The sequence below is a fragment of the Mixophyes fleayi genome, chromosome 2 (genome assembly GCF_038048845.1).
Source record: "Mixophyes fleayi isolate aMixFle1 chromosome 2, aMixFle1.hap1, whole genome shotgun sequence".
Classification (NCBI taxonomy): domain Eukaryota; kingdom Metazoa; phylum Chordata; class Amphibia; order Anura; family Limnodynastidae; genus Mixophyes; species Mixophyes fleayi.
Window position 1 is genome coordinate 317,619,741 of NC_134403.1, and position 15,052 is coordinate 317,634,792.

Sequence of the window (15,052 nt, forward strand, 5' to 3'; positions counted from 1 at the left end):
AAAAAAATTATATAAAAATCATACATGCTTCCCCTGTGTATACTTCTACGAAGTTGTAAGCACCAGCTCAGCCCATGTCATTTTTCCCTTGTGCAGCTGTATGATAAATAGAAAATAATATACTAAACGTAATAGAGGGGAGAAGTGTAGAGGAAAGTGAGATTGAATATCTAAAATAATTATTTTTACCATTGAAAAGGATAATGTACTTAAAGCATCCCTTCATCCCCTTAAAAATAGAATGGTATTAATATTAAGCAGTTCTTTATGGGTCGTAAGCAATCATTCAGTGATTTTTCACTGTAATTCATCCACTGGATGGCACCGTTCTATTTCCGATTATGCATTCTATTTATATACTGTTTTTTTACAGTCATAAGCGAAAAATTATTAAAAAAAAGTGGGCAGTCAGTATCGAAGTAGGTGGCATCTGATTGGTTGCAAGCTGAAGAAGGGTGCATGTGATTACCCGCTGCGGCTCACAATCATATGAAGCTCTCTTCAACAGTGATTACTTCCATTTTTTCATATCTATTTCAAAAGCAGCAATACAAAGAACTTAGCACATGAAATCATATTTATTTCCCAAAACATTTATATAGAAATATGCTGAAAATGATATCTACTTATAACTATGCCATATTCTCCCTTAAAAGCCCAGTTTCAAGCATAACAGAGATGGAGATAGGAATGGTGGTACTCATTAAAACGATTACCGGATCCCAATACACCAAAGGTGTATTCCACAACAGACTGGTATCCATTGTCGGGGATCCAGTAATCGTTAAAAGGTACCCCACTCGATAGGAAAACCACCTTTAAATAGAGAAAAAAATTACATCTCAGTATCTCCATTTTATTAGTTCGATGCTCAAGTTGAACTAACTTTATGGAAGAACGATCCACATGGGTTAAAACATTTTGCCCTGGGTACCAAGGGAGGACTGGCACATTTTAGCCAGGAGGGCAAGACTCAACTCAGCAGCCCAGGGACATTTTAAAGGGGAAAGAATGCAGATGGCCCAGTGACCCGGGTCAAGGAAGCCCAGTTTGGGACCGGCCCAGGGGACAGATACCATGACATTACTCCCACTGCAGGAGGGCATGGGTGAGCTGATTCGGTCAATTTTTAAATCTGAATTTTTGTATGCTTCAAAAGTAGTTATATACATAGATTGTTCTGCTTGAGCTTTTCTGTTCTTTGTATGATGTGCTGATACACAACAGCAGTAACCTAATTATATTACATGCTTTTTTTAACCACTGTTAAAATGTAAACCTCCGATTTCTCACTGCTCCTTCCTTGCAGGTCCTGTGTCTGTCCTACCCATAGGACACTGTCCTGGGTCAGCCAAATCACTCAACATTCTAGAATCAAACAACATGGTGCTCCCTGAAGAGGGAAGGACATAATATACAATTCCTATTCATGTAATCTATTATTGTATAGAGTTATTTTCATACAATATCTGTTGACAGTTTTGTCATTTTGAATGCATATGGGACAAGTTGTTTGCTGCTGACTTTGCTAAAGAATAACATGTTTGTACCTGTATTAATTCAAGGAAATGTATTAAAAGAAAAAAAACAATTCTGCCTACATAGTAGTCCATTTCACATTGCATTTAATTCTGGACTAAAGGCAAAAATTGAACATGAATATATGAAAGGAGGTATGTGAGGTATAAACCTTTCCATGAGACAATTAATTGCTCCTGAGGTTCCTCTTTCACCTCTTCCATATGCAAATTATCTCTGTAACCAAGCCCACTGACCAAGAGCAAATGCTGAAGAGTCTGCCAATATACAGGAATAAACTGCAGCTCTCCTCAGTGTTTTTTTATCCAAGAATAAGTTCAACAACTTGACCATTGTTTTAATTGCTAACCACACACGGGTCCATCTGATTTTCGATTAATTTGGTCACACACAAAAACCGCCCATTTGGTGCCTGGGGCCGAGGGCACGGGTTGGGTACACGTAAACGATGGCCACAATTCCGACAGCGAGGACACCTACAAAGAAAAAACTAATTTAGTAAAAACCGATGTAAATATAAGCAGACTGAAAAACGACTGTGCACATCACCGATGGGAGCAGCATGCTGACTGCAACTTATTCCGATTCCACAGATGTTCGGCAGTACAATCTGGAGTCATCACAACGTCTATGAATGTTCCTGTAAAGCAGCAATGTCGGGACCCCGCAGGTTAAGTGTTTAAACACTTAGGGCTAGATTTACTAAGCTGCGGGTTTGAAAAAGTGGGGATGTTGCCTATGGCAAGCAATCAGATTCTAGCTTTCATTTCTTTAGTACCTTCTACAAAATGACAGCTAGAATCTGATTGGTTGCCATAGGCAACATCCCCACTTTTTCAAACCCGGAGCTTAGTAAATCTAGCCCTTAATCCGACATTGCCGCTTTAAATGCGGTCATCATGCTGCTCCATTGGTGATGTGCACAGTCGTTTTTCAGGTAAGTCTGCTTATATTTACATCGGTTTGTACTAAATTTGTTTTTTCTTTATAGGTGTCCTCGCTGTCAGAATTGTGGCCATCGTTTTAATGATTACCACTGGAGGGGACAGATCACTACTGACTCCATTGCAGGAGTCAGTATTGAAATAAGATGAGCACACCAGAGGTGGAACTAACAAGATGTGGGTGCAGGTAAGTGGGGTGAAGGGAACAGGGGCCCACATATCCCTAGTTCCCCATGCAGCGGGCCCTGGTGCACCACACCTGCTGCACCAATGGTAGTTCCGCCACTGGACCACACACACACAGGCCAATTACTGCCGTTCTCTGACCGAATTTTCTCCCTTTCTTGAGTACTATCCTCTACACTTCAATAGGATCAGTTTAGACGATTTTGATCATTTTCAGTCCACACCCTTTAATTTTAGGCCAATTACCCAATATCGGCTGCATTTGTCGTGCTCCGACAGCTAATTTTGCTCTGTGAAATCACTGTACATAACATAACACTACACTTTCAAGGCAAGGAGGGGACAAAGGAAGTCCCAGAGCTTCGATTCTCTTCAGAACCTTTTAAAAAGTGGAAAAGAAGAAAAAAATCCGAAGGATTAGTGCTAAATTCAGTAAGCTAGCTTTTCTGAGCTTTGTATTGTTGTATTGGTTGTTAATGCATATAGTTTTCCTGAATACACAGAATCATTTAATTATGTGACAATCCTATTCTTACACTGGTTTACAGATTACTCATTACATAGCTAATTTAAACTAATATTTTGTTGTTGCCATGTATTTATTTTATCTCACTATAGCTATGAGTATTGGTTGCTTAAATGTATATGTGGGGAGGGGTGCGACAATCAAATTATCCATACCTATATTAAAAGGAAAAAATATAAAATAAGATAACTTCCTCTGGTATCTGCCATTATCTCTCGACAACAAACCTGCTATAATGGATCAGCAACATTAGCAAATTCATTCCTAACACAGCTTGTAGCGAACTTTCTAACAGTTATAAGCAGGGCACTTATTACATAGATTTACACACTACAGCACCATCATTATTTCTGTTGTCTTCATACCCCATTGTACAGCTCCGTGGAATATATCAGCACGCTTATAATTATAATAAGATCCTAACTTCAAAGAAATATAAGTGAAAATTACTGGAACGGTGCTGGGAAACACAGTAAGCTGAATGTATTGAAAAATAAATAAATAAAATAAAAAAAGAGAATAAAATAAAATAACCAAGAACTCCATTTATTGAAAATGATGTACAGTGGTTAAAAGACTTCACTCCTTTGCCATTTTTCACATTTTCTAACACCATCAACTCAAAATGGATTTCCTTAGGAGTTTCTACCATTGGTCCACACAAAATACTCTGTAATGTCAAAACAAACACCAAAGCAAAAGATTTTTCTTAATGAATTACATATAAAACAGCAAAAGGAATGAAAACTTAGTGCAGTCAGTTGTCCTTGTGTAGAATTAAAGTTTCTCAGCTAATTTCAAGATACTGTAAATACACCAGTCTGTGAGAACACAATCACGGAAGGGATATAAAAGAATTTCAAAGACCTTTAATATCCCCTGGGGGATCATAAAGGAATGGGGATAATATGGCACTATGTGAATTTGACTAAAAAAAAAAAACCTGCCCTTCAAAACTGAAATCTGTGTGCAGAAGGTCACCAAGAGACCTATAGTCTTCTGTGACAGCGATCAGAGAAACGGTCCATAGAACAGGAGCCTGGGCCTAATGGGTGGGTGGGTGGGTGGGTGGCAGCCCCCAAACATTATATTACACACCATTAGTACAACATATACTCACATGAAATCTAGCCTACAGTTTGCTAGAAAGCACGTGGGAGACCCAGATACCTAAGAAGAATCTATGTTCTGTTGGGACCAAGATTCAACTTTTTGGCCTCAACGTCAAGTGCTTTGTTTGTCTGAAGCCTGACACTGATCATCATCCTAATTGTGAAGCTTGGCGACAGAAGCATAATACTATGGGGAGAAGATTTATACTCTAGAGGACAACAATCCAAAGCATATAGCAAAAGACACACTGGAGTGGTTTAAATAATACAAAAAAAAATCTATGTCCTGGTGTAGCTCAGTCAAAGCCCAGACCTTAACACAGTCAAGAATCTGTGAAGTGATGTACAAGTTGCTGTCCAGCAATGATCCTCATTCAACCTGATGGAACTCGAGCAGCACTGCAGAGAAGAATGAGCCAAAACTGCAGGATCCAGATGTGCAAAGATTGTACAGATGTATTCAAGAAGACTTAGAGCTGTAAATGTAGATAAAGTTGCTTCTACCAAACATGTTGGGTGATACTTATGTTATCAATCATTGTCTTTTTTATTTGTAATTAAAAACGTTTAGGGTTGTTGTTTTTTTTTTTTTTAAATTAGAGTATTTTGTGTTGATTATTGGTAAGAATCCTGGGATAATTATATTCTGATTCCATGATGTAAGAAAATAAAATGTGAAAAATACAAGGAGGGGTGAATACATTTTATAGTCTCTTTAGGTATTAAATGGAATGGAGCGAAACACTTCATTAATAAGTATTTAGCACAATACTCCCATCTGTAAAGTGCAAAAGGACCTCATTTGCACACATATATTGCACTTGTCTGCAATCCCATTATACAGGGAAAATATTTGGTCATTAACATGGTTAATGGTGCAAGTTTCATATTGCAATCCTGATAGTGCTAAAAAGAATCTTTACTTACACAACAGCATCCACAGAAGACTCGAGTCGCGGGGAGGTGCAGCCCAGGATCTCCCCTGGAGACAGCGGCTTACTCTGGGGGATGGTCACTTTGTACTCAGCATGTAGGGCCTGGACAGCTGCCTAAGGATTTAAGACCAAAAAGAGGGGTTCAGGAAAGACTAGCATGTATTTAAAACCGCAAGCAAGAGAAAAACTGACATTAGTGTAAAATGTAAGCAATATACAAAAGTAAAAGAAAAACTAATAGGGACACTGCTAGTATCCTTTATGCCCACCACACCTCCACTTGTAAAGGGATATAACCCGCAGGCCTGCCCAGTCACATCAAGGAACCCCCGGGAGATTCAAACCCAGCATCTGAAACATGGAAGTCCAGACTGAGCATTATTAAACTACAGCAAAAAGTGAAGTACAAAAGATAAGACGTGTAAGGTATCCCAAGAAGCTTACACTGTGTATTTAAAGGATTATGCATTAAAGATGACTTTCAAGTATCACCTGTGTGAAAGCAAACCAGTTATGCCCACACAAAGCAACAATAATTACTTTAAAACATCAAATAAAGACTTATCTCGTTGCTTGTGCATTAAAACATTTGTAATTACCATTCTACTGCTTTCCTCGAAGCGGTTTTATATGCCACATACTAATATAGGCAAGGAATGTGACAGGCAAGAAGCAAATATTTGTGGAACAAAAGGATCTATACCTGTCAAATAGACACATATTTGCCAAAAACACCCCACTTTTCTCATTGCCTATCACTGTTCTATCTACTTCAACACAGAGTTTAAAAAAACAAACAACCAAAATCTTTATTTCAGCCATTTTTTTTTATTTTTTTTTACAGACGAGTAGGTGAAACATTCTGGATTTTGCAAGAAAAAGAAAAAAGCTATATATACTTGGTTGGTTTACCATATGAAATATATATCTAGTATTATTCATAATTTGCCCTACAAATTCACATGCACGTAGAATCCCTGGACAGACACACTAGGGTTGTCCTCCTTTACAAGATTAAATAGCAATTTTTTTCATTGATATAAATTAAATTCTTTGGACAGCAACTCCCAGGTTTCAATCTCATCCTTTCCTCCTCATTTCCCATGTTTTTCTCATAATTTGTAAGATAAAATTCATATTTGCTTTGTTTAGTTTGTTAACTATACTGTGTAGCTCATTTGCTTATGTGTGACCTTCTCCCTTCCCCTTTATTCTGTTCTACGCCCTTTTATTATGCTTTAAAATTAAGTTAAAAAAAATACTGTATATTTACTTATAAAATATATATTAATCTGAATGTTGCAACGCTTCATGTGTCTGTCAGTAGCTGGAGTGGCAACATATGCTAATTACAAATTAAGGTAATATGCTCTACACTCACAATATAGCACTTGTTACCAAACTCGGATTTGTGGAATGGTCACTTGGGATCAGGTAACACTAAGGAGAGAATTCTGCTGTATGATTGTTTTCCTTTGTTTCCTCTTCTTTCTAGTAAATGTATAATGTATTATTTACATATTATATGTAGTCATGGACTGGAGTACTGTTGAATTTATTCTAATTATATATTTTCTAGAAAACAGGATGCAATAGGAGAGAGAGAGCTAAAGGTATGGGAGCAGCATAGAAAAACCAGACTTTTCACAGACAATGTAAATCAGACCCTACAAGCAGTGAAGGCAGCCATTTTGAGAGCTTAAGCAATATTCATCAAAATGGTGCCTATCTTTGCAGTAAAAAATGCTGACTTCACTGAAGAAATTCAACAGGTAGTCATTATGTGGGCTATCACAATATTTATCAGAATTTAGGCTAATTATTCCTAATGGATTAGTAGGCTGTATGCTCTTGAATGCTGGTTCACCCCATAAAATGGCTGCTTACCCATGGCATATGGAATAGGTAACTTGAATGACTATAAAATGTGCTCTTTAGTTCTCAATCTGAAAAACAATTTTTAAAAAATCATAAAACGACACATACTGGTATAGATATGTGAATAACTTGGAAGGTTAAATCTGTAAATCATTAAAATTTAAATTAGTAATGAAAGTCAGGTAACATACAATGTAAAAAGCTATAGTTTTTTATTTAAACGACAGCCAAAAAAATAAAAAAAAGTAAACACCACTGAAATACCTTTATGATCAATTACAAAATACGAAAAGTTGGCCTAAAGCAGTATTTAGAAAATCAGAGACAGACAGGGGAGAGTTCAAGGTCTTCTGCAAAGTAGCCTTTAAAAAAAGAATATGTTACATTGGCATAGCCAGGATTTGAAGTGAGAGGGAGCAAAGAATAAAAAAATAGGCGCAAATTGTTTTGAAAAGTGGAATAAAAACAATTGTCTGGAGCAGGAGAAAAGAACGTTATTTTCTTACAAAGGACAGCGGTCAGGAGCACGTTTACCGTTCTGCTCTGCCCAGAGGTGGAACAAGCGAGCTGTGGGCCTCGGTGCAGGGAAGCAGGGAGGAGGGAACCAGGACCACAGGTCGTTAGCCTTCCATGCAGCAGGCCCCATCATCTCCATGGGCACTGCACCTGCTACACCAATGGTAGGTCCGCCACTGGCTCTGCCTGAACACAGACCACACTCCTCTCTCGATCATCCTGGCCTCAGGCTCACGCGCTTGCTACACCTGACACAACAAGAGAGAGGCAGCAGTGTGGAGGATTTACATTACAGTGCCTCCCCTCAGCGCTAGATAAAACCGCTCTCCTCTCACTGATCACAACACGTACCATCATTTGACCCAGCCATGGCGGAAAAGAATGGCGCCCCATCCCCATTGATGTTCATTACCGATTAGGCTCCGCTGCTAACTCCCAGGACAGCGGACACTCAAGGAGTTGGCATCCATTTTGTGGGCTTCCCAGTAATTATGAGATTGTAGCCTATACATTAACTAGAAACTAGTGACATTAGTAGTTTAGGTTGCTTTTTTATTATTATTGTCTAAGCCCACATAATTGATGTCACCACTGTGTATAGGCGAGTGGTCCATTTTAACAAGTTGGTCAAAGTACATGAGATATAAAGTTCTGGGCAGACTTACAAATACACAATACATAAGTCAGAAATATTTAGTTGGTTTTTTTTTTAGCAGTCGTTCAGTTAAATGTACCTAGGTAATAAAGAAACATTCCTGTTGTCTCTCCCGAAACTCATCTAGTGATCCTATCTCTCCCAGCACAAAAAAAAAATACTGTACCATATTTCTAAATTTAACTCTGACCCTAAACTCTGCCAAATTTCTTCCACCTAATCATTGCTGATCCGCACTGGAGGCCGGTGAGTTTAAGAAGCATCCATCAACTTGTTGTGATAGTTCTGCAATTGCTGTTCAAAACAGATAACAGGACTCATCCGTTGATTTCAGAGGACAAAATAAAAGAATAATGGAGACGCTGAGACTGGTAAGATATAGAATGTCCGAAGGCTGCAGCACAGGCATGATGAAGCTCTTATAATACACATCCCCACAGCCAGATGGTCATTTGATGCCAGAAGAGGATGAAGTGGAAAAGACAAAGGAAACTGAATAAACAGTTAGACTAGGATTGATAGGAGTGGGAAATCCCATCATGATTGGGTCATCTTCTTCAAAATTCCCTTAATTGTTCCAAAGGGACTGCTAATTTTCTAAAAGTGGCGGAGAGCAGGGACTTTGGTAGTCTTTTAGTCGGGACTGGTTTCAGTGTGTGGGAGGGTGTAATGAGAGATCAAAGGATTCAGTTTTCCCTGTGTGATTAAACGAGTAAACAATTTCCTCTTCCCTCTCCTCTACAGTATAAAAAATGAAAGAGTTATAGAGTGATGTTGGAGCGATTACTGTTCAGTGGATAAAATTTGTCAACATCCATTTTAAAACAGATGGTTGAGGACAGGGAAATAAACAACAAAATGATCACAATGTCCTCATTCTATACTCTACAGACAAAACGCAACCACCAAGGATTGAATACAGAACCAGTTCCACAAACTGTGAAACCAATTTCATTTGGCCAGGATGAGATTAATTCATATCTAAACTATCGGTCTGCTTCCATCTTGCTCAGTCTCAGCTATAGAAATAGAAAGTTTAACTAAATATGGTTGGCAAATTGTCATGACTAGGGGTTATTATTCACAAGAGGGCTGCAAGAAATGTGAATTCACAGTCACAAATGGAAACATTCTTTTATTACAAGATACCTACAAATAATTACATACCGCACAATGTTTCTGCATAAGAATGGTAAATATACTCAAACTTAGCTTATTGCAGCTTAAATCTGCAGATACTCTTGCCATCATTTGTGGTTATATTTGCTGCCAGAAAATTTTGTCACATTTTCTAGAAATTATTGATATTTTTTATTATCCCAATATGACCACTCCCTTAATTACTACTTTTATACTGACCTTATAAAATACTACACACTTATGACTTATGGGCTGTCTTCATGACATTTGTACACTCTAATATTTTTATTACATCATCGGTATATGTACCCATAAAACTATGCTTTCCCAATGGTTGATGCAAATGGCATATCACTAAAATTCTATAAAATAGTGCTCATCTCACCAATACTAAAAAAACTTGACCCAGTCTCTTTCTCCAACGACTGGCCAACCATTTGCATCTGAACGACTTGAGCAACTTGCATACAACTGCCCCACCCCCTTACCCTAAATCTACCCTCACTAGGTGCAATCTTGATGCTCTAGGCCAGTGTTTCTCAACTCTAATCCTCAGGACCCTCTAGCAGTACATGTTTTCCATATCTCCTTGCTGGAGCACAGGTGTATTCATTAATGACTGACACAGTGTAGCAGGTGGTATAATTATTTCACTGGTTACCTGGCAGTGGGTCCTGAGGACTGGAGTTGAGAAACACTGCTCTAGACCCTACTACATTCTCCTCCTCTCTTGAAACTCTCCCCTTCATTCTCCTCCCCACCTCCCCTCCTGGTCTGCCCTGACTAGGCGACCTCTCTCTATCACCACGCCCTCACCGCTGCTCTTGATGCTGTCACCCCTGCCTCAATATGTTCGTCTTCGCCGCTTGTTGCCCCAACCGTGGGACTCCAAATTCGCCTGCTTTCTTCAGAAGTGCACTTGGTGCTGCTGAGTGCCTCTAAAGAAAATCTCATTCCCTGGCTGACTTCCTTAATTTTAAATTTATCCTCTCGCACTACAGCTCTGCCCTCTCCCTCGCTAAACAATCCTTTTTTAACACCCTAATTGCACCTCAGTCCTCGCCACCTCTTTGCTACATTCAACTCTCACCTCTCACCCCCGGACCACCGCATCCCGCTCTCCCTCGCTGCTGCTGACTTCGCCTCCTTTTTCTCCTCCAAAATTAAAGCCATCAGGCTCTACATCTCCAGGTGAAGTCCACTCCCTCATTCTTTCCTCTCCCGCGTATATCAGCCATTTGGATCCCATCCCCTCTAACCTCCTTCACTGCCTGCTCCTATTTCACTCAAATCTTCAACCTGTCACTCTCCTCTTGCATCGTCCTCTTCTCCTTAAACATGCCCTTATTTCTCGCATTCTCAAAAAACCCAATCTTGACCCCACCTCACTCACTAACTACCGCCCCCATTTCACTTCTCCCCTATGCCTCTTAACTGCTCAAGCGGGTTGTCTGCAACCGCCTCAACAAGAACCTCTCAGACAATTCCCCGCTTGACCCTCTCCAATCTGGCTTTTGCCCCCTCTACTCCACTGAAACCGACCTGGTCAAAGTTACTAACTATCTTCTTTTGGCTAAATCCAGGGGTCACTTCTGCCTGCTTATACTTCTTGATCACTCCACAGCCTTTGACACTGTGGACCACCCACTCCTGTGGCAGACCCTTATTCCTCTCGGCCTCTCTAGCTCTGTCTTCACTTGGTTCACCTCATAGCTCGCCAAATCTCCTTCTCTGTATCCACTCCAGCCCCCTCCTCCTCCAACCTCCCTGCAGCAGAGCTCTGTTCTTGACTTCCTTCTCTTGTCGGTGTAAACTACCCCCTGGGTGATCTTATCACTTTCTTTGGTCTCCAGTATCACCTCTATGCTGATGACATTCAACTTTACTTCTGTTCCCCTGATCTTTCCCCCTCCCTCCTCTCTCTTGTATCGGACTATCTTCCCGCCATCTCCTCTTGGATGTCCTCTTGCTTTCTCAAAATTAACATTTCCCAAACCAAACTCATTGTCTTCCCTCCTTCTAGATTGTCATCCCACTTTGCTTTCTCTATCACGGTTAACACCACCACCGTCTCATCTATTCCTCGACATTCAATCTCTTGTCCAATCCTACAATTTCCAACTAAGTAACATCCGGCCTTTCCTATTTCAGAAGGCCATGAAAACCATCACCCACACACTCATCATTCCCCATTTTGATTACTGTAACCTAATCCTCACTGGTCTCATCCACTCTGAAATCGCTCCCCTTCACTCAATATTAAAAGCGGCTGTGAGACTAATTTTGCTCTTCATCTGCCTCACCTCTCTGCCTTGCCAAACACTGGCTCCCTTTCCTCTAAGAATCATTTTTCAATTCCTCAACCTCACCTACAAGGCCCTCTCCCACTCCACTGTCCCATATATTTCCAACCTCCTCTCCATTCATGCTCCCTCCCATTCTCTTTGATCGGCCAATAACTGTCCCTCATCTCCAGGCTGATCACCTCTTCCCATTCCAGAATTCAAAACTTCTCCTGGGCTTCCCCCCTCCACTGGAATGACCTCCTACCTTCTATCTGACTGTCTCCCAATCTGCACACCTCCAAATGGACACTTAAAACTCATCTGTTCCTTAAAGCCTATTAGCCATCCACCTAAGCATCTCTCCATACTTAATCTCCTTACCCCTCTCTTCCCCTGTCCCCTTACTAGTTCCACTTGCATTTTCCCTCCACTGACTATCCATTGTGCCTGTTGTCTGTTTGCCTTCCCTTTAGGATGCACGCATGGCCCTCTTCCCCCCTGTCTCTATACCATTTCTACTGCTGTACTAGCTTTGCTTGGAGTTATTGGAGGCTTGGCATTACTTGTTTATTGTTCTGTACTGTTTCACCCTGTATGGTCTACTGTTTGTAATCTGTATGGCACTGCAGAAATTTTGTGGCGCTTTATTTATAATAATTAAATGATAATAATAGCTACCTATTTTGCTTTTTCTACTCTCAGTCCCGTCTCAACTGTCAGCAATATGGCATCTTCCATCCAACATTCCACTGAGCCTGCATTCACAAAAGTGATCAATGATCTACAAACAGCATCCTTATTCTCCTAGACCTCTCTGCTGCTTTCAATACTGTTGGTCACCCTCTCCTCAAGCATACACCACCCCATTGGTCTTTGTGACATGTCTTGAATTGTTAATTTCCGAATTATACAACCAATAATCCAGTTTCCATAATTCTATCACATCCTCTCCTTCACTTCCACTACATAAAGGCTGTATTCTTCTGCTTTTCTCATTGTAAATCTTTATTCTTGTTGAACTAAATAACTCATTCATCTTCCTGCAGCACCTCTATGCTGATGATATCCAAATCCACCTCCCCTCCCTTGACCTATCCCCATCACAACTATCTTATGTTACCAACTTTCTCTCTGCTATATTTTCCAAATGCTAACTAAAGCTCAACATGTTCAAAACAGCACCCATCATCTTCCAACCTACCACAGTAACCACATCTTCTCACATCTCCCTTACCATCAACAACATAATTTCCCCAGTCTCCTAAGACTTGGTGTTAGTCTTGACTTCCTCTGATTTACTCTTCACATCTAAACTTTCACCCTGTACTGATGCCTCCACCTTTGAAATATTTTATGCCCTTTTCTTACCCAAGCTGTATCCATTCACTCTTCTCCCACCTCAACTAATGCAAACTGCTCTTACCTGGCTTTCCCCTCACCCATTTATCTCTGCTGCAATCCATCCTAAGTGCCATGGCATTTAGGATAGATTAAAGCTACGGCAGATCCGCTGCACCACTCTACAAATCTTTACACTGGTTTCATGTCCTCCAGAATCCTATTTAAATTACTGACCTCCTAAACGCCACCACCACCCCCATTCATATATCTCACACCTCATCTCATAATACTCTCCCTCACATCCTCTTAAGATTTACTTCTGACCTTGTCTCTGATAACTTCCTCTCACTTCCATCAATAAAACTTCTCCAGTGTCGTAAATTATGGAGTTCCCTACCACACCCGATCAGACTCTCCCACAGCCTTCAAATATTTAAATGTTCTCTGACAACAGCCTACCATACTCCCCCACCTACACTACAGCCTACCATACTCCCCCACCTACACTACAGCCTACTATACTCCCCCACCTACACTACAGCCTACTATACTCCCCCACCTACACTACAGCCTACTATAACTCCCCCACCTACACTACAGCCTACCATACTCCCCCACCTACACTACAGCCTACCATACTCCCCCAACTACACTACAGCCTACCATACTCCCCTATCTACACTACAGCCTACCATACTCCTTCACCTACACTATAGCCTACCATACTCCCCCACCTACACTACAGCCTACCATACTCCCCCACCTACACTACAGCCTACCATACTCCCCCACCTACACTACAGCCTACCATACTCCCCCACCTACACTACAGCCTACCATACTCCCCCACCTACACTACAGCCTACCATACTCCCCCACCTACACTACAGTCTACCATACTCCTCCACTTACACTATAGCCTACCATACTCCCACATATACTACCCACACATTTCAGATAATCTTCACTCTGAGCTACACTCACTTCTCTTGCCTGAATTGTGCACTTTTCCCCTCTGGATTGTAAGCTCTCTAAAGAGCAGGGCCCTTCCCACTGTTTTCGCCTCTGCATTTATTTGGTGGCGTAGTGGTTAGCACTTCTGCCTTACAGCACTGGGATCATGAGTTCAATTCCCGACCATGGCCTTATCTGTGTGGAGTTTGTATGTTCTTCCCGTGTTTGTGTGGGTTTCCTCCGGGTGCTCCAGTTTCCTCCCACACTCCAAAAACATACTGGTAGGTTAATTGGCTGCTATCAAATTGACCCTAGTCTGTCTGTCTCTATGTGTGTGTGTATGATAGGGAATTTTGACTGTAAGCTCCTATGGGGCAGGGACTAATGTGAGTGAGTTCTCTGTACAGCGCTGCGGAATTAGTGGCGCTATATAAATAGCTGATGTTGATGAAATGCTCAGTTTTCCCCACTTTCCGATGCTGCGATTCATTGTGGTGCCCTACACATTAACAATAATAATAAAGATGAGGCAGTCTGGCATGACCAATTCATTTTCAATTCAATTTTGGAAGGTATACTTGACATTCTTGTTCAGCAGAAAGACTGGAGTACTTCCGCTGAAAAAGTAAAAATAAAAAATAGGTTCCAGGTCTCTTTGATGGCCTACCCTAGAGGGAGGCAAAGGGTATCAGCTGCAGGCAAACATTGCCAACCCTTTGAGAAACCTTCAATGGTGAACCTGGGCCAACAAGTTTGCCTAGTAGAAACAGTTATAATGTCTTGAAAGTGGTAATGTGGACTCTCGTGGACTCCTGTGTCTTGTTCAGCCATTCATGACGCAGTAAAACTTACACTGCTTGTGTCTAGGCTTTATTCAGTAATACCTTTCCAGAAGGACTCCATTGCTCTTGTCCTGAGATAGATTTGGCCCTGACCTCTCTGACTAGGAGTGTTTCATTTAAAATGTTACCTAACTATATTTCCTTTAAAATATAGCTCTAGCTGTTTTAGTAAGATCAGTATAATTTATTTTAAATTGGT

At 40.7% G+C, this 15,052-nt stretch overlaps 1 protein-coding gene across 1 annotated transcript in view; it reads right to left on the reverse strand.

The window, feature by feature from the left end:
- Positions 1-15,052, reverse strand: part of DPH1 (diphthamide biosynthesis 1) — a 163,986-nt gene that overhangs the window by 38,181 nt on the left and 110,753 nt on the right. Inside the window, exon 6 of the mRNA XM_075196689.1 lies at positions 5,235-5,356. Within this exon, the coding sequence (XP_075052790.1) occupies positions 5,235-5,356 (122 nt within the window). The remainder of the gene's footprint in view (positions 1-5,234; positions 5,357-15,052) is intronic.